General features: G+C 52.5%; 1 protein-coding gene across 2 annotated transcripts in view; it reads left to right on the top strand.

Annotated features, from left to right (window-relative positions):
* ICE1 (interactor of little elongation complex ELL subunit 1) overlaps positions 1 to 20,161 on the top strand; it is a 67,252-nt gene that overhangs the window by 31,549 nt on the left and 15,542 nt on the right. For both annotated transcript variants that reach the window (XM_069556167.1, XM_069556168.1), the window contains 5 exons: positions 3,536 to 3,622; positions 5,887 to 6,260; positions 8,548 to 13,080; positions 14,509 to 14,677; positions 19,969 to 20,129. In XM_069556167.1, the coding sequence (XP_069412268.1) occupies positions 3,536 to 3,622; positions 5,887 to 6,260; positions 8,548 to 13,080; positions 14,509 to 14,677; positions 19,969 to 20,129 (5,324 nt within the window). The remainder of the gene's footprint in view (positions 1 to 3,535; positions 3,623 to 5,886; positions 6,261 to 8,547; positions 13,081 to 14,508; positions 14,678 to 19,968; positions 20,130 to 20,161) is intronic.

Raw genomic sequence — 20,161 nt, 5'->3', positions numbered from 1 at the left:
AAAACTCTATTAGTCTTTGCCCTGCTTCATTCCGCATTCCAAGGCCAAATTTGCCTGTTACTCCAGGTGTTTCTTGACTTCCTACTTTTGCATTCCAGTCCCCTATAATGAAAAGGACATCTTTTTTGGGTGTTTGCCGCAAATTTGGAAAACTCAGCAGTGGCCACAGGACTGGAAAAGGTCAGTTTTCATTCCAATCCCAAAGAAAGGCAATGCCAAAGAATGCTCAAACTACTGCACAATTGCACTCATCTCACATGCTAGTAAAGTAATGCTCAAAATTCTCCAAGCCAGGCTTCAGCGATATGTGAACCGTGAACTTCCTGATGTTCAAGCTGGTTTTAGAAAAGGCAGAGGAACCAGAGATCAAATTGCCAACATCCGCTGGATCATGGAAAAAGCAAGAGAGTTCCAGAAACATCTGTTTCTACTTTATTGACTATGCCAAATCCTTTGACTGTGTGGATCACAATAAACTGTGGAAAATTCTGAAAGAGATGGGAATACCAGTCCACCTAACCTGCCTCTTGAGAAATCTGTATGCAGGTCAGGAAGCAACAGTTAGAACTGGACATGGAACAACAGACTGGTTCCAAATAGGAAAAGGAGTATGTCAAGGCTGTATATTGTCACCCTGCTTGTTTAACTTCTATGCAGAGTACATCATGAGAAACGCTGGACTGGAAGAAACAAGCTGGAATCAAGATTGCTGGGAGAAATATCAATAACCTCAGATATGCAGATGACACCACCCTTATGGCAGAAAGTGAAGAGGAACTAAAAAGCCTCTTGATGAAAGTGAAATTGGAGAATGAAAAAGTTGGCTTAAAGCTCAACATTCAGAAAACGAAGATCATGGCATCACTTCACATGGTCCCATCACTTCATGGGAAATAGATGGGGAAACAGAGGAAATAGTGTCAGACTTTATTTTTGGGGGCTCCAAAATCACTGCAGATGGTGACTGCAGCCATCAAATTAAAAGATGCTTACTCCTTGGAAGGAAAGTTATGACCAACCTAGATAGCATATTCAAAAGCAGAGACATTACCTTGCCAACTAAGGTCCGTCTAGTCAAGGCGATGGTTTTTCCTGTGTTCATGTATGGATGTGAGAGTTGGACTATGAAGAAGGCTGAGGACTGAAGAATTGATGCTTTTGAGCTGTGGTGTTGGAGAAGACTCTTGAGAGTCCCTTGGACTGCAAGGAGATCCAACCAGTCCATTCTGAAGGAGATCAGCCCTGGGATTTCTTTGGAAGGAATGATGCTGATGCTGAAGCTCCTGTACTTTGGCCACCTCATGCGAAGAGGTGACTCATTGGAAAAGACTCTGATGCTGGGAGGGATTGGGGGCAGGAGGAGAGGGGGATGACAGAGGATGAGATGGCTGGATGGCATCACGGACTCGATGGACGTGAGTTTGAGTGAACTCCAGGAGTTGGTGATGGACAGGGAGGCCTGGTGTGCTGCGATTCATGGGGTCACAAAGAGTCAGACATGACTGAAAGACTGGACTGAACTGAATAAGCAGTGATCCTGGTCAGGTCATTTAAGCAAAGGGGGTCACGGTATTTGGAAGCAGACTTTTGGGTGGGTTAATCGAAATGTAGATAAACTACTTGATAATAAAATTCTGCAACTTAAATATGGATGCACCTCACACAGTGACTGGATAATTTGGGTCAAGAGAGGTCAGTTCAGTTCAGTTCAGTCGCTCAGTCGTGTCCGACTCCTTGCGACCCCATGAATCGCAGCACGCCAGGCCTCCCTGTCCATCACCAACTCCCGGAGTTCACTCAGACTCACGTCCATCAAGTCCGTGATGCCATCCAGCCATCTCATCCTCTGTCATCCCCTTCTCCTCCTGCCCCCAATCCCTCCCAGCATGACAGTCTTTTCCAATGAGTCACCTCTTCGCATGAGGTGGCCAAAGTACTGGAGTTTCAGCTTTAGCATCATTCCTTCCAAAGAAATCTCAGAGCTGATCTCCTTCAGAATGGACTGGTTGGATCTCCTTGCAGTCCAAGCGACTCTCAAGAGTCTTCTCCAACACCACAGTTCAAAAGCATCAATTCTTCGGCACTTAGCTTTCTTCAGATTCCAACTGTCACATCCATACATGACCAGTGGAAAAAACCATAGCCTTGACTAGACGGACCTTAGTTGGCAAAGTAATGTCTCTGCTTTTCAATACGCTATGTAGGCTGGTCATAACTTTCCTTCCAAGGAGTAAGCGTCTTTTAATTTGATGGCTGCAGTCACCATCTGTAGTAATTTTGGAGCCCGAAAAAATAAAGTCTGACACTGTTTCCATTTGGAAATGCCCAAATTTTCCAAGTTATGTAAGTTTGCCCTATTTGTCCTGGTCCTCTTTCTGTAGAATTTATTTATTCATTGTGGAATTCGGCTATAGATGTAGTTTGCCATTAAGTAGGGCTGTCCTGTTCCAAAATTTGTGATTCCTTGGAGATATTTTGGTTTAGAAGATTGATCTTTTTAGCTTCTCTAGAACCGGATTAAAGATTTCAGTGTTTTCAAGAAATGATTCTTTTTAATAACCTCAATGGAGCTATAACAAGTTTGAGATGACTTGAAATTACCAAGTACTTAATAACTATTTTCAGTTAAACTTTAAGTAATGTGGCGTGTCTTTTTATGTGTATTTGACACAAACTATTCATATTTATATTTTGATGAATGTTTTTTGCTTGGAACATTTTGGGGAATTTGTATTTTTAATGTTAAGTTTACTTTAAAACCACAATGTGATATTCTTATGTTATATGACTTTCATTTAGTTACCATTGTCCTTTGCCTTTCAACTTGAACCAGTGATTCTTAACTGCTTTAGGAATTCAGACCTGTTTGAAAAAAACTTTCAAAAATTCCGAAGCTCTCACTTTGCCTGTATAGATGTAGATGCTTCTTTCTGTGTGTCTGCTTCCGCGGGTGACTCTCTCCCTCTCCATATATCTATACCCACACGTTTGTCTCCTCCCATTTCCCCTTAAGGCCATTAAAGAATTTCCCAAGACCCACAAAGCCCCTAAGATAATTACCGCCTGGTCACCTCTGGTGGCATTTCTGATGACCTCATGGAACTGAGTGGATACTGTTTGTTCCGTGTGGAATCTGTGGAGCAGTGATCTACACCGGTCATTCTAGCTGGGCTTCCTCCCTGTGCTCCCCAGTCACATGCCACTGCCTGTGGAAAATGCAGAGGCCAGAGATTTATTCATCCTGTGCCTGTGTAATGGTGGGGAAGACCTTTCCCAACAAGCACGTTGGGTTTTCTGAGTCCTGCCATGGCGTGCACCGATCTCCAAACAAAACCCAGGCTTGTGTTCAGCCTTCAGTCAACATGCCTTCAATTGAGTAGCCGGCTGAATTGTGTTCAGTGATTGAAGGAGGGGAAGGGGGTTTAAGTTACCTAGCTTTCTAATTCCGTGGTAAATCCCGATTTCCCAGGAGTGTGTTTTGGCCTTGGGCTGAGTGAGCCGAATGCCATGACTAACAGTTGCCTCTCTTCCACAGGGAAGGTAAAGCTGCTTCTGAAGGAGCTCTGGCTGTGCATCAACACCACACACAGACTCCCTGGTGAGGGCGGCAGATGCATCCCAGGTGAGGGGGAGGCTTCCAGAGCTTCATTTCATACGGCTGTGGCGGTGTTTACTGTGGACGTTGTACGTCTTTAGTTTTTAATTTCTTGAATCTCTCACTGAAAGAGTGAAATAAACTGAGATGGGCACTTGCAGTCATCCAGAGCTCTGCTCCTTCCAGCGTGACTTCTAGTCTCGCTGAATGCGTCTGGCTTTGAATTTTGTAATAGCTGCTTCATCAGGGAACATCCACGGACACTGGAAGGACTCATAGAGGGGGAGTGTGTGTGGCTGGTGCAGGTGGAGACCGAGTTTCCCTGTTTCCCCGCCCATGTCCCCTTCCCCGGGTTCCTTTAATTGGGCTCCCTGGTGGCTCAGATGGCAAAGATGTCTGCAGTGTGGGAGACCTGGGTTCAATCCCTGGGTCAGGAAGATCCCCAGGAGAAGGGATTGGCTATGCACTCCAGAATTCTTGCCTGGAGAATTCCATGGACAGAGGAGCCTGGAGGGCCCCAGTCCACAGGGTCGCAAAGAACTGAGCTGTGGCTGAGCGACTGGTGCTTCCACTGTCATTTCTTTCTGCCTTTAGTTGCCCGTGCTCTGACAGGTACTTATCTTTCCTTGTCTCCTGACCCTTTTGGAGAGTACCGATCGTTGGGTCGAAAGCCTGTGGGTTGTGGCATGTTTTCTTGTATTAGAGTGAGGCTGTGTATTTTCCACAAGAACTCCTAGTGTGTGCTGGGGAGAGAGCGTGTGGTCTGCCTTGTCCTGGGGGCTGTTAACCTTGATCTCTGTGGAAGGCGGTGTCGGCCCAGTTCCTCCTGTGAAACTGCTGTTGCCTCTTGACTCAGTGGCCCCCCGGTGGAGGCGCTGTGACCTGGCACGTACGTACTCGGTTTCTCTCCAGCGCCGGCCCCTGATTTTAGCCCTGCTGGCGCATCTTGTAGGCTGCGATTACTACTTGGTCGAATAGCGGCTTTTGTAATTCCCTCGTTTACCGGAAGGTATTAACTGCAATTCTTCCGTAAGGAGGAACTGTCATTTTTCTCCACTTGCTCATTCGTTCACTTTTCATTCACTCGCTTCTGTCAGTATGGTCTCAGAGACACTTGTTTTATTCTGTGCATTATAATCCAGTACTTCTAGTATTCATCTTATCGCTCAGGTTGCCGCAGGTGCAGTCACTGGGACCATCTGGGGCTCTTAGGCATGTCCATCTTTACATCTGGTTCTGCAAGCTGTCTCGGGCTCAGCTTGTGTTTTCCCCTGCCCAGCCCTGTAATCAGCCACTGCTCCAGGGAGCCCTGAGGCCTTCTACGAAAGGTGTTTTTGTAGCTTTCATATATTTTTACAGCTTTCAAATATGACAGGTGGTAGTTTCCAGTTAATTGCCAGGACACAATATTTTTACTTACAATTAGCATTGCTGTTGCTCACCAAAATCAAAACCCAAAGATAACTGGCATTTTATAGTAGTTTTCTGTTGTGTTACAGTGCAAAGTATTTCTGTGACATAGTCAGGTTCCTTAGAGTACTGTACAAATACTTTCATGGGGTGAAGGTGAAAGTCACTCAGTTGTTTCCAACTCTTTGTGACCCCATCGACTATACAGTCCATGGAATTCTCCAGGGCAGAATAGTGGAGTGGGTAGCCTTTCCCTTCTCCAGGGGATCTTCCCAACCAAGGGATCGAACCCAGGTCTCCTGCATTGTAGGCAGACTTTTTACCAGGTGAGCCACAAGGGAGGCCCTACATGGAGTAGGCCTGGTATCAGTTGATTTTAGAAGGAGAAGTTTATTTCTTGCCGCCTTGTTGCAGAAGGCTGTTTCTTCTCGATGCCGCTGACTCCCCGAGAGCACGGGCATGCCAGCGAGGGCCGTCACCGTGGCCACAGATGGAAGCCGTGGCAGGCGCACCCTGCTGCCCGTGGGCAGGGGCGTTCCGCCCTCCCCCCGGCCGTCTTCTCGTGGCAGGCGCACCCTGCTGCCCGTGGGCAGGGGCGTTCCGCCCTCCCCCCGGCCGTCTTCTCGTGGCAGGCGCACCCTGCTGCCTGTGGACAGAGGCGTTTCGCCCTCCCCCCGGCCGTCTTCTCGTTTGCTTGTTGAGGGAAGCATACTTTTGTGGAATATGTTTAGTTCTATAGGATATTCTTTAGGAAGGGATTATTGGCTTTTAAAAATGTTTCTACTTGGATTTAATACAAGCATTTTGAACTGTTAAAATAGGTGTTTTTTTTTAAAATTGATAACTGTAAATAATTTGATATTCACTTTTTTTCCCCGCAGAAAATCCTGCCCAAGAATACTGCAGACCCATAGAGTCCGGGGAAGATGGCATGCCCCCTGCAGCAGACGGCAGCCGCGTCCGCACCTCGGCCGTGCAGACGTGCCTGGCAGAGCTGTCTATGGAGATCGAGGGTGACTTCTCTGCCTGTGAGGACGTGGGCAGAGCAGCAGGTCGTGACAGTGGCCTCTCTCAAGAGGACCTGAATCCTGAGGCTGCGGCGTGGAAGAGTGGGGCTCAGGGCCCGGGTTTCGACGAGGACCTCCAGGCTGCGGTTGACTTCTTCAGGCTGCCTCCGCCTCTGCTGTCCCCAGTGCCCTCCCCGCCGCTGGCATCGCCGCCTCACCTGGGCGTCTCACCCTCCCTGCTTGCACCTGTGAGTGGGTACTGTGTACTGGCCTCACCAGGTGCCCACCTCGTCCACCCTGACACGTGGGCGTGCCCCACACAGTGTCAGGGAGGAACCCGGGAGTTAGCGAGGCACATCAGTGCCCCTGGGGTCCGCATCTTAAACCCACACACGTGCACACGTTATGGTCTTCATTTTGTGCTGGGGGTGCATTTCACTGTCTCCATCTGCAGCGTGCTTTAAGTCTCCTGTGGAGGACTGTGTCACAGTTGTTTACTCTAACCTTTAGGTTTGGACACGTGGCGGGGATGGAGTGAGAGAGTGAGTTACACAGGTGTTTGTCAGCCTGGAGTGTTTCAGAGGCAGAAAGTCCATGTATGGCATGCCCGCCTGTTAGCTTAGGTTGCTGTATTCTCCACCTTCATGCAATGAATTCATCATCTCTGTATTTGCAGAATGGTTTATGTGATTTCTTAGGAAGTTAGTCTTTTTTTTCTCTTTCCTTTTTATTGTTTAAATTGTGAAAATGATAGGGGTCACAAAGAGTTGGACACAACTTAGCAACTTTTACTTGACAACATACTTACTAGGAGACTTGGAAAACACAGAACCAAATTACGTATAGAGGAAGTTAGGACAGAGCAGATGTGTATGCTTTTTGGCTTAAGGAAGAAAGAGATTAATGGCTCCTTTGAATCACTTCATTTAGGAACCGTAATGCATGTCTGTTATGTTGTGGACATGGTGCTGGACACCGTGGGCACAGAGGTGACAGGACCTGGTCACTCTTGCTTGGGTCTTGGGTGATTGCCCATGAGGGCGCTGTGGTGGCATCTGTGTTGCCGAGGGCTAGGCTGGGCTGGGGGCTCACCCTGGCGGGAGGCTAGCACACACCTGATAGGAGAGGCCCCCGGGTGCTGGCTTCCGGCCGCCCGTGAGGAGGTGCCGCTTGTCTCATGCTGTTCTCAGAGGTGTGACGCTCGGGGCACGTGGCGAGTGTGCACCCAGACCAGGCCCAAGCCCATGTGCATCTTAAGGGCTTGGCGTTTTCTCCTGACAGCAGTGGGGAGCTGTTGATGGGTCCAGAGAAGTGGACCTAAAGGTCGGGTTCCATGTGAAAGTTTCTGTTGAGTAGCGGTGGGGATGGGAAGAAAGTGGGAGACTCCGGGGAGAGGCAGGACCATGGACTGGAGTCTTGGGATCAGCAGTGTCCTGCGTTCTTAACCCCTGAACCCAGTTGCCACTGGAGTTAACTGGTAGGTACTGGTTTGGAAAAGGTCTCCAGGCTGAGAGAGCAGTGAGCCTGGTGAGATTTGTGGTGTGGCTGTGAGAGGAGGGGCAGCCAGGGACGCTGGAGCCGGCACAGAGAAGAGGAGCCTCTCTGGGCAGGAAATGGTCCACCTTAGGGGTGGGCGGGCCTTCCCTGGGGGTGCCGGGGGTCGGGGCGGGGAGGGGGGGTGCAGCGAGGGCTTGGGGCCGGCGGTGTCACTCCCTCAGAGTGGGCAGGAGGTGAGGGCCGCATCCTGACTGAATGCCAGTGAGGCCACCGCAGAGGGAAGAGGCTGGAAGCGCCGCTGGCCGTAGAGGAAACCAGGATGGGAGGCTGCCCTGGAGCCCACGGGAGGAAGGGCTTTTGTGGCAGGAGCCTGTTTGGGTCCCGGCTGGTTACTCCTCATCCCTCTGTTGCACAGGGCTGAGGGCAGGGCGGTGGTGCACTGGCTCTCTGGGGCCGGGTGGCGGAGGCAGGTCTCAGGACGAGAGGGGTGGTCGCGAGTCGCGGAGGGCTTCTGGAGCAGACGTGGAGGTCACGGGCCACGGGGAAGGGGCGTAGTCCATACACGGAGGGGAACTGGAAGGGTCCAGGGATAACTGCAGTTGGGGTGCAGCCTCGGTGAGAGGTGTGGGCAGAGGGGCTCGCAGGGCAGCCCCCAGAGCAGGGGCCAGGCTGAGGGGGCAGGAGGGGCGAGCGGAGGTAGAGAGGACAGCTGGGCAGCTGCCGGCAGTGGGCCTTCCGAGTTGAGGAGGATGGTTCAGAGTCAGGACAGAGCGAGCCCTCGGCTGCAAGTGCAGCAGCGCCCGGACGCCCCTCGGGGAGCAGCAGTGCGCGTGCGCGGAGCCCTGGCGGGTTTCTCTGAGGAGAGAAGGGGAGAGCGCTGGCTCCCCGACCCCTGCCCACCCACCCGTGGGGCGCCTGGGGTGGCCTGCCTTCCTCAGAAGCTTGCGGAGCGTATCTGTGTCCAATGCATTGAAGCAGTAACTGTGTAGTTGGTTGAAGTGGTATTTAACTGACAGATACAATTCCTTTGTTTTTAAGGAACCCTTCTTTGGAGAGGGTGCTGACTCCAGCGATTATGACTCGGCCCCACGTGGGAACTCGGAGCCTGTGGCCAAAGAAGATCCGCCTGAGGCCCAGGACCACTGTGGCTTACCTGGAGAGAGGAAAGGAGCTGGAGCCTGGGAGGAGCGGCCCCACACCCGCGAGGCCACCCCGGCTCTCAGCGCAGGGACCACGCTCGGCTTTGGGACCTTTGCAGCAACCCTGAGGGGGCCCACAGCCTCATTCACCTTTGCTCGGGAGCCGCTCTGGACCGTGTCCTCTGAGCTCGGGAGTGGGAGAGAGAAGGGTGTTGTGGACGAGCCGGGCAGGCCCAGAGAGGTCGGGCAGAAGGACAGGTTGGTGCCCACAGTGTGGACACGTCCCAGAGCCCCGGGCGGTGAGCCTGCTGAGATGCTGTCGGGCGGCCTGGCTCAAGAGGAGGGCATGGCTCGCGGTCGGTCAGACCCACGTCCCCCTGCCCTGGGCCTGCAGCCACTCAGGGAGCCCGGGGCACCTGATGGGAAGACCCTGCTGGTCCCAGGGATCGAATCACCCAAGTTAGAGCTGGCCAGGTGGACGCTCACTGATGGAACTGCTTCAGAATCAGGGCAGCAGTCAGCCTCTGGTCATTTCCAGGGACAGCCTAGAGCCTTGGAAAAGGAAAGAGGAGCCACGCAGGGGTGCGTTTTGGGCGCGCTGCCCACCCCGGCAGCCGCGGGGCTCGGCCTGGGAGATGTGTGGCCTTGCTCCTTGGCTTCAGGCGCCTCCCCTCGCTGTGGCCGCCACCCATCTCCCTCGGGGCTGGAGGATGGCGATGGTCCCGCTGTTCCCCCTGCCGTTGGCCCTCCCCGCCCTCGCGGCTCAGAGCAGACCGCGCCCGCTGCCAGGGTGACTGCGGTGGAGGTGCCCCCGGAACCCCCGGGGTGCTCCTCAGGAAGGGCCCGTCTCGAGAGCAGCTTCCCAACTCTGAGTCCCCTGTCGGGGGCGTCTGGTCCTTTTGGTCAGAGGAGCGGGCCGCTGGGATGCGCAGCCTCTGTGAAGGACTTGAGCGATGCCCGCTCGCTCCTGCAGCCTCTGTTCCCCCCGCGCTCGGCGTTCCCTGGAGCGGCCGGCATTGGGCTAGCTGCGGGGCAGGCGCTGAGGGTGGAGCTCGCGCCGGCTCGGACAGGTTTCAGAGCGTCGCCGGGGCCTGCGTCCAGCTTGGTCAGGAGCAGCTTCGGCTTTGGCAGGAGCGCTTCCTGGCACCACAGTGACCTCTTGCGGCGGGGCGGTGAGGCCAGGCCCTGGGCCGCGTGGTCTTCGGAGGGCAGTAGGTCGGCGTCCATGTTTGCCGGGGAGGACCGCAGTCCCGCTGCGCCCCAGGCCCCCGCATCCGTGCTGCCCAATCAGGTGTCGGTGATCACCAGGCAGGCACGGCCTGGCCCCGCACAGCCTGCCCGCCCGGAGCCCCTGGCGACCCACAGTGACACCCGGGCTGGCTGGCCAGAGTGTGGAGCGCAGCGTGGCAGGGAGAGGGGGTCCCCCATGCAGAGCAGCGCTCGGAGCCCTCCCTCAGGAGCCCCCGCCTCCTGGGGAAGGTTAGATTTTGATGCTCCAAGAGGTTCTTTCCCAGTAGAAAATTCCCATCATCCTACAGACTGTAAATCCTCATTCTCTTCTGAGAACATCCCAGCCCCAAACCGGGACGCTGTGACGGGCGCCGCGGTGCAGGAGGAGGCGCAGAAGCGGAGTCCCGGTCTTCTGGCCACAGGCATGGACACGGCCAGCTTGGATGTAGATAAACGTCCAGACATGGAGCTGACTCTCTCCAGAGGTTTTCCTGCTGGAAAGGCAGTCAGGTGCCCTGGGGCGGCTCTGGCGGTTTCACAGGCCCCACCTGCCCTACAGCATGGCCTGAGGGAACACCTGCAGCTGGAGTCTGCGAGTTCTGGCCGCACGCCTCCTGAAGGCCTGGGCGCCGCTAAGACCGCGTCTCCACGCACTGCCCCGTGCTGTTACAGTGGCATCCGGGAGGCGGGCGGAGGCGACACCGAGGTGGAGGAGAGCGAGGCGCCCAGCGGCAGCGAGGGAGAGACCGAGCCCGAGCCGGACCCGCACAGTGGGCCCCCCAGGTGGGGCGCGGGGGCTGCAGAGGCTGGGCCTTCTGTCGAGGTGGGCTCCCTGACCTCAGCTCTGCAGGACTTCAACATCAGCACGCTCTCTGAGATGGACAGGCTGTCCACGTCCGAGGTCGCCATGTTTCTTGAAAGCTGTCAGCTGAGAGACTATAGTTCAGCGGACTCTGTTTCAGAATGTTCTAGCAAAGGAACACTGACTAGAGGAATGAAGGAGGATTTGAAGCACAGCAGACCGTCAGGAGAAGGGCATGGAAGTCAGCTCTGTGAAGAGGAAGCGCTGGAGACCTCTGAAGAGTGGGTGGAGTCGGAGGAAGACGACTGTCCTTTGCGGGCTCAGCTCCCTCGCTGCTCCCTGGAGACGCTGTCTGAGGTGCTCACCAGGCTCGGGCAGGAGATGCAGGCCAGCCAGGAGGACAGCGAGGCGGAGGAGGCTGCGGGGCTCCTGCTCCTCAGAGGGCCTGAGAGCGCGACGGCAGAGCACCTCCAGCAGCAGCTGCCACCTCTGGACACAGCCATCACTGCCTCGCCCACGCCAAGGGCTGGCACGCACACTCAGGGTGGCTCTCCCACCCGTGCTGAACCCGGCTGTGAACGCACGCAAAGCATGCCTGAGGGCCGCATGGACGCGGTCGGGCCGGCAGGCAACAGGGAGGAGGTCCAGTCAGAACCTGCGGAGCCCTCGGTCCCCACCGCTGACCCGGGGGCGGGGCCAGAAGAGGTGAGGCTCCAGTGTCAGATATCCACGGTGACCTCTGAGGTCATCAACGTGCTCTTCAACAAGGATCAGAACCTAGTCATTGAGAAAGGGGACAACTGGACCATCATCAATGGGGTGGCGCTCATGCCGGAGCTGGGCCAGGTGATCCTGTGTGACGCCCCGGAGGACCCCCCCCTTTCCACTCATCCGGAAGAGCTGGCGGCTGGTTTCCTTTTGGTTCCTCCCGTGGAGAGGTCCCCAGAGGCTGGTTGCCCTGGCTCACCTCTTCAGGAGCCCCCATGTGCCCACAGTGCGACTGGAACCCAGGAGGATATCTCAAGCAGCGGGCAGAGTGGTAACTTTGATAAAAGTCGTTTGCGAAACAGACCTGTTAAACCCAGCGTGAGGATCAGCTCTGAGATATATGATCAGAACTTTGAGTCGCAGACTGCTCCGTTTGATCACACTTACTATAACTCGAAACTGGAGCCACTGGGCAAAAACAAGAATCGATCAAAGGTTTCAAACAGAGATCAGTCCAACAAGCCAGTGAAGACTCTGGCATCAGGCCGAGTTGAAACCACTCAGCGTGAAGTCTCTCCATCGTCTTCAGGGGACAGAGGTCACGGAAAACCCCAGAGAAGTCACACGCAGACCATCCTGGCCAATGCCGACACGTCCACACCTGCAGACTGCTGCGTGGACACGCTGAGCAAGATACGGCAGGAGGTGGGGCCCCCACTGCCCCCGCTGCTGGCCCCCCTGATCGCCACGCCGCCAAGGACATCCCGGCTGGCATCTCCCCTCATCTCCAGCTCCAGCCCTTCCTCGCCACTGTCCCCACTCTGCCCAACGTCCCCGTCATCCGAGCCCCTGGTGCCTCCTGTGGCATCCCCGCTGCCGGAGGAACCAGGACCCTGCTCTCCTCCGTGTGCCTCCCCATCCCCATCGTCCGCGCCGGCCGGGGACAGGGTCTTGTCGTCTCCACTGCAGTTCTGCGCAGCAACCCCAAAGCACGCCCTCCCAGTGCCTGGCCGCCTGCCCCCACTTGCACCTGCCCATCCTGCGGTGGCAGCGCCCCCAGAGAACTCTGTGAAGATCCTGGACACGATGTACCCGGAGCTGTCTGCCCGGGCCCGCACCCTCAACATCCTCAAAGGGAACATCCAGCTCACGCGTGGCCCGCCGGCCGATCGTAAAGGTCTGTCGGGGCCTGTGGGCACCATCACAGGCTTCCAAGCCATCGCTTCCAGCTCCACCGCCTTCGTGAAGGCAGGGGGTAGCTCCAGCAGCGACGGCAAGCACGACAAGGCGGGAGGCCTGGGGCCTCCACAGGACCTGGCTGGGAAAAGGACGCTGTCTGCCAGCACACTGAGGAGCGCCAAGAGGCTGCGCCTGGACAGTGGGTCCCCAGAGCCAGAGCCCACCCCGGAGGGCATGGGCTGCAGCCCCCGCACAGACACCCCCCAGGCTGCAGCCCTGAGCACAGAGGACGACAGGCATCCTCTCCCAGCCTCGCATTCCCCCCCCAGCCCTGAAGAAACCACAGAGTCCCCCGAGAGAGCCATTGCGGAGGCCCTGAGAAAAATCGGGGAGGCGACCTTTGACCTGTTACCTGTCATCCGGAGTCACGTGTATGTGGGAAACATCTCCACAAAGCCGGTGATGCGAGACCAGGAGAAGGACGTCGTCTACGAGTTCAGCACCACAAAAAAGGTACGCGGCGCCTCCCGCCAGCAAGGGACCCACAAAAAAGGTACACGGCGCTGCTCGGAGAGCGCTGGGATTGCCCGTCTCCCGACAGAGGCTGCCTCCCGCCAGCAAGGGAGGCCCTGAACAGAAGGCCCCGTCCCCTGACACAGGCTGCCTCCTGCCAGCGAGGGGGCCCCTGAATAGAAGGTTATTGTCCGGGTTGGACAGTCACCCCTGTAAGCATCAGGACCTGTGCTCTGTTTCTAGCCAGCAGTTTGTACATCTGAGAAGTGGTCAGACATTGGAGACTTGGTAGTCTGTATTCACTACATGAGTTAAAATTTTAAAGGGAAAAAAAAGGTGCCTGTCAGGACTTAAAGTGCACAGTTCCCATTGGTTCTGACATGTTTAAAGGCTCAAAATGGTTTGCTTCAGAGCATCAGTTGCTTTGTAATAGAGCCTTTTTGTCAGTGGTGTTACATACACATTTGAGAATTTTGAGAGAAAGTGTGTGGGTCCCCCCCTCTCCCCCCATACTTAATGCAGGTCACCAGTCAAATAGGAACACACGCTTAGTTTCAAGAGGAGGTGGGGAGAGAAGTGTATAGGTTTGCATGTGGGGTTTCTTAGGAGTTTCCTAGGTTATTATCTCTTCCATGTTCATGTTGATGGTGGGTGGGTGACTTCCAGTGTCCCTGGATTAACAGTATTGGTATCTGTATATGCCTGGAATCACAGTGGCATACATGCTGTTCATTTCAGAAAGCATAAAGAGCAATACAGGTAACTTTGGAAGGATATGTATTTTCCCGTGATTGAATGTATCAGGTTATTTAGTACTCCTTTACCTGAGTAAGGAAACTTTAACCCAATATTCTAAGGTCTCCCTGCAATGTGGGAGACCTGGGTTCAATCCCTGGGTTGGAAAGATCCCCTGGAGAAGGGAAAGGCCACCCACTCCAGTATTGTGGCCTGGAGACTTCTATGGACTGTATAGTCCATGGGGTCACAGAGTTGGACATGACCGAGTGACGTTCACTTGCACAAACGGGATAAATGTGTAGAGTATATTGCAGTTCAGAAAACAAGGATGGCGGTAGAATTAGAGTGGGCTCCACACACAGATTAATTTAGTAAAAGCCAAAAAGTGGCAGCTTGTTGGAGTGGCAGTAGTGACGGGCACCAGGAGTCTGACCAGCTGTGGGCCCCACGCCATGCTGACCTCTGCCGAACCGCCCGTCTGCCCGCTGGGGGCCCCCTTCTCCGCAGAGCCTCCTGGCTTCCCTGCTGAGGGCTTACTTAACCGCAGTGGCAGCTGGCCTCTGTCCGAGACAGTACCCCTTTTATTTTTCCAGCTTTCCCAAAGACTTGATTTTGTAGCTTGTAGCTGTTCCATAGTAGGCTAACGATAAATATCAACGTACATCGTCTTTTTTTTTTCCCCCAATTCAGCATTTAGCAGAGAGCTTGCTTCACTCTATCCTCTCAGAGCTGAAAAGTCAGAAGATGTCCGTGGAGCACAGCTACATCCACGCGCTCTGCAGGGTGTACGTTGGGGTCTGCCGGCAGCTGGGAGACCTGGAGAGGGCGCGCCTCTTTTGCTACGGCCTGCTCAAGGAAGGTACGCGGGGGTGGTGGCGGCCTGGCCTCGGAAGCAGGGGCTTGCTCTTTGGCCTGGTTACACGTGCCTCTGGACCTCCAGCGGAGCTGCTGCGTGTCTTCTGTGCGTCTCCCTGGTTTGCAGTGGAGGAGTTATGTGACTGAAGCTTACCGAGGTCAGCACACACATCCCTGCTGTGCGTGGGAGGGCCTCTCCCCACTGCGTCTTGGTGCTTGTGTAGCTGCTTGTGTAGCTGCTTTGGAGTCGGACATGGTTGGCACAGGAGGGGGTCATTGTGACGCAGCAACTGCTCTGCTGTGTCCCTGGCTGGAAAGAGCAGAAACTGGTGGAGTCACGGGCTCAGGAGCGGTTTCAGGGAGACGTGGGGAGGAGTGCTGCCCTTCGAGTCTTTCCTTTCAGTGCTGTGCCTTCAGTCTGCTAATGGGGAGCAGGCCTCATTCTTTACATCAGGTCGTCAGGGAAACGTTGAAATAGCAACATGATACGCAAATGCAACTGATTGTCGTATCAGAGTCTAATCTCGATTGCAGAGGCTGATAACCTTGTGTCACCATAATGGCTATGGGGTTTTTGAATCTGGATGAACCTACCACGTATAGACTTGTGCGTGAAGCTGCTGTGTTGGTTGCCCGCTTTGTTTTTCTTTATTTTTTCAGTCACTGTCTTATTAGCAAATAGTTACAGGGTGTACATAAGCGTGAATGCTTTGATGGTAACCCGACCCAGGTACAGCCTTGCAGTGATGTACACCTGGCCGTGACCTCATAGGAGCACCCAGCAGGGTTACCGCGGTGGAGGGCGGTGGGGAGGCAAGCCCCGCGGGGCGGCCAGGCCCGCCTGGGTCTCTGTCTCTCCCTCAGACGCGCCCAGTACCCTCTCCCGTGCGGATCTTTATAACCGTGTCTCTCTCGGGGAGCGTCTTTCTCCACTTGGTGCTGGTCAGACAGCTCCCTTTCCCTTTGTCCTCTCTTCTCCGCTAGATCCCGTCAGAGTACCAGTTTTGTTTCTCTTGTTCCTGTTACATCCTCTCCCCGAAAAAATGCGTTGTGTACTCCCACTAAGTGTCCATTGAATGAATGAGAGGTACAGTGGAAGGTGGCTTCGAGCGAGTCTTAGGCCTGGGATGCTTTCCTTGTCAAAGTGACTTTTGAGCTTTGATGTGAAGACAGAAGCGAGGGAGAGAATTCCAGGGGAAGGGAACAGCCTGTGATTTCCTGGGACAGGAGGAAGTGTAACCAGATAAGCAGTTTCCCAAGTTACAGATCAAAGTAGCCCAGAGAGTGTATGCTTTGGGTTACTCTCCTTCTAAACACATCGCAGCCTTAGATAAAATAGAACAGAAAAAATGAAAAAGATACGGCTTCATGCCAAACAGGATACAAATATTTGTGTTGACTGGTATAACCACTCGAAAACACTTAGTTTCTTATAAGACTAAACATTAATTTATCATCGTCATTGTTCAGTTGCTAGGTCATGTCTGACACTCTGGGACCCCATGGGCTTCAGCACACCAGGCCTCCCTGTCCTTGACTGTTGCCTGGAGTTTGCTCAAATTCATGTTCACTGAGTTGGTGATGCTGTCTAATCATCCCATCCTCTGTCGTCCCCTTCTCCTTCTGCCTTCAGTCTTTCCCAGCATCAGGGGCTTTTCCAGTGAGTCAGTTTTTCCCATCAGGGGGCCAAAGAATTGGAGCTTCAGCTTCAGCATCAGTCCTTCCATCGAATATTCAGGGCTGATCTCCTTTAGGATTTACTGGTTGGATCTCCTTGCAGTCCAAGGGACTCTCAAGAGTCTTCTCCCGCACCACAGTTTGAAAGCATCAGTTCTTTGGTGCTCAGCCTTCTTTATGGTCCAGCTCTCACATCCGTACGTGACCACTGTAGCTTTGACTGTACTGACCTTTGTTGGCCAAGTGATGTTTCTCTTTTTAATACAGTCTAGGTTTGTTACAGCTTTCCTTCCAAGGAGCAGGCGTCTTTTAGTTTCATAGCTGCAGTCACCATCTGCAGTGATTTTGGAGCCCAAGAAAATAAAGTCTGTCACTGTTTCCACTTTTTCACCATCTATTTGCTATCAGTGATGGGACCAGATGCCACAATGTTAGTTTTTTGAATGTTGAGTTTTAAGCCAACTTTTTCACTCTCTTCTTTCACCCTCATCAAGAGGCTCTTCAATTCCTCTTTACTTTCTGCCATTAAAGTGGTATCATGCATATCTGAGGTTGTTAGTATTTCTCCTGGCAGTGTTGATTCCATACTGTGATTAATCCCGATGGGCGTTCTGCATGATGTGCTCTGCATAGAGGTTAAATAATCATGGTGACACTATACAGCCTTCTCCTACCGCTTTCCCAATTGTGAACCAGTCCATTGTTCCATGTAAGGTTCTAATTGTTGCTTCTTGACCCACATAACATATTTTTCAGGAGGCAGATAAGGTGGTCTGATATTCCCGTCTCTTTAAGAATTTTCCAGTTTGTTGCAATCCACATAGTCAAAGGCTTTAGTGTAGTCAGTGAAGCAGAAGTAGATGTTTTTCTGGAATTCGGTTTGTCTAGAATCCAGTGAACGTAGACAATTTGATTTATGTTTCCCCTGCCTTTTCCCAACCCAGCTTGTACCTCCGGAAGTTCACCATTCAGTTCACTGCAGTTCAGTCACTCAGTCATGTCTGACTCTTTCCCACCTAATGGGCTGCAGCACACCAGGCCTCCTTGTCCATCAAGAACTCTCAAGCTTGCTCAGACTCATGTCCATCCAGTCCATGATGCCATCCAGCCATCTCATCCTCTGTTGTCCCCGTCTCCTCCTGCCTTCAGTCTTTCCCAGCATCAGAGTCTTTTCCAATGAGTCAGTTCTTTGCATCAGGTGGCTAAATTATTGGAGTTTCAGCTTCAGCATCAATCCTTCCAGTGAATATTCAGGGCTGATTTTCTTTCGGATTGACTTGTTTAGACTGGTGGTAAAGCCTAACCTGAAGGATTTTGAGAGTAATCTTGCTAGCCTGCTAAACGAGCACAGTTGTATGGTAGTTTGACCATCGTTTGGCATTGCCCTTCTTTGGGATTGGAATGAAAGCTGACCTTTTCTAGTCCTGTAGCCACTGCTGAGTTTTCCAAATTGGCTGACGTATCGAGTGCAGCACATCACGGTTTAGGATTTGAAATAGTTCAGCTGGAACTCCATCACCTCCACTAGCTTTGTTAGTAGTAATGCTTCCTGAGGCCCACTTGACTTCATGCTGTAGGATGTCTGGTTCTAGGTTAGTGACCACACCATCGTGGTTATCCAGGTCATTAAGGTCTTTTTGTAGAGTTTCTCTGCGTATTCTGTCCATCTTGTCTTAATCTCTTTTGCTTCTGTGAGGTCCTTACCGTTTGTGTTCTTGCATGAAGTGTTGGTATCTCTAATTTTCTTGAAGAGATCTCTAGTCGTTCCCATTCTGTTGTTTTCCTCTGCTGCTTTGCATTGTTTGTTAAAGGTGACCTCTTTATCTCTCCTTGCTATTCTCTGGAACTCTGTATTCAGTTGAGTATATTTTTCTCTAATCTCCTTTGCCTTTCTTTTCTCTTTACTTAGCTGTTTGTAAAGCTTCCTCAGGCAACCCCTTTGCCTTCTTGCATTTCTTTCTTTTTCTTTGGGATGGTTTTGGTCACCGCCTCCTGTGCAGTGTTACAGATCGCCTTCTGTAGTTCTTCAGGCACTCTCTGTCTACCAGATCTAATCTCTTGCATCTATTTGTCACCTCTACTATATAATCATAAGGGATGTGATTTAGATCATACCTGAATGGCCTGCTGGTTTTCCCTGCTGTCGTCATTCTGAGCCTGAATTTTGCAATATAGAGCTGATGATCTGAGCCACAGTCATCTTCAGGTCTTGTTTTTGCTGACCATATAGAGTTTCTCCATCTTCGGCTGCAATATAATCAATCTGATGTCGACCATATAATCAGTGGTGTCGACCATCTGGTGATGTCCATGTGTAGAGTCACCTCTTATGTTGGTGGAAGAGGGTGTTTGCTCTGACCAGTGCTTTCTCTTGGCGGAACTCTGTTAGCCTTTGCACTCCTTCATCTTGTACTCCAAGGCCAAACTTGCCTGTTACTCCAGGTATCTCTTGACTTCCTGCTTTTTCATTCCAGTCCCCTATGATGGAAAGGGCATCTTCTTGGGTGTTAGTCTAGAAGGTCTTGTAGGTCATCATAGAACCGTTCAACTTCAGTTTCTCTGGCATTAGTGGTTGGGGCATAGACTTGGGTTACTGTGATGCTGAATGGTTTGCCTTAGAAATGAACTGAGATCATTCTGCAGTTTTTGAGATTGCACCTAAGTCCTGCATTTCGGATTCTTGTTGACTCTGAGAGCTACTCCATTTCTTCTAAGGGATTCTTGCCCGCAGTAGTAGATACAGTGGTCATCTGAGTTGAATTTGCCCATTCTGGTACATTTTTGTTCACTGATTGCTAAGATGTCCGTGTTCAGTTTTGCCGTCTCCTGCTGAACGTGCCCAGTTTACTTTGACTCATGGACCTAACACTCCAGGCTCCTGTGCAGCATCATTCCTTGACAGCATCGAACTCTCCTTTCACCACCAGACACTTGCGTGGCTGAGCACTGTTTCTGCTGGCCCAGCCTCTTCATCCTTTTTGGAGCTATCAGTAATTGCCCTTCACTTTCCCCCAGTGGCAAATCGGACACCTTCTGACCTGGGGGACTCATCTTCCAGTGTCATATCTTTGTGCATTTTCATACTGGTTATGGGACTCTCATGGTAAGAATCCTGGGATGGGTTGCCCTTCCTTTCTCCAGTGGACCGTGGTTTGTCTGTAGTCTACGCTATGACCCATCCATCTTGGTAGCCCTGCAGCTTCACCACAACGAGGCTGTGATCCATCAAGGGGTCGGCCTGAAAGGACACTCGTCTAGTAGCAGGGTTCTGAATGTGGACTCTTGAGACAGGGTGTCTGCCTTCTCTGCTTGCTTTAGAGTTTATTGCTCTTCTCTACAGTGGTGTATACTCATGCTGGGTTTCAAATTTGATTAAAGAAACTTTGCCGAAGGGAAAAGTTGGCTGGAGGCTGGGGAAGAGGACTGCAGGGTTAGGTGGGAGGGACAGTGGATTTGAGGCAGCTGAGGCTCCGGCCTCATGGGGCTGCCTCTTCTTCAGGTGTAGGCGGCCTTGCTGTGCACGGGGAGGGGGGGGGCATTGTTTAAATATGTTCTTGCTTTGTAATTTACTCACTTAATCAGACATGAAGGTTTATTATCTTGTTTTCTTTCTCATAGATTTTCCAGAGTCTGAGAAATTGACTTTGTTCATTGCAAACATGTGGCATGATGTATTCATCTCTCAGTCGGTGATTAATAAGGCGATGCAGCTGGTAGCCAGGCAGCGCGCCAAGGGAGAAGTTCTGAACTGTTTGCGCGCCTTCCTCAATTGGGAGAAGGTGAGGTTTCTCTTTATTGTGTGCAATATTGC

Source organism: Ovis canadensis, chromosome 16 (genome assembly GCF_042477335.2).
Source record: "Ovis canadensis isolate MfBH-ARS-UI-01 breed Bighorn chromosome 16, ARS-UI_OviCan_v2, whole genome shotgun sequence".
Lineage (NCBI taxonomy): Eukaryota > Metazoa > Chordata > Mammalia > Artiodactyla > Bovidae > Ovis > Ovis canadensis.
Note: the sequence above shows the minus strand (reverse complement) of the source record. Positions and strands in the feature narration are given on the sequence as shown.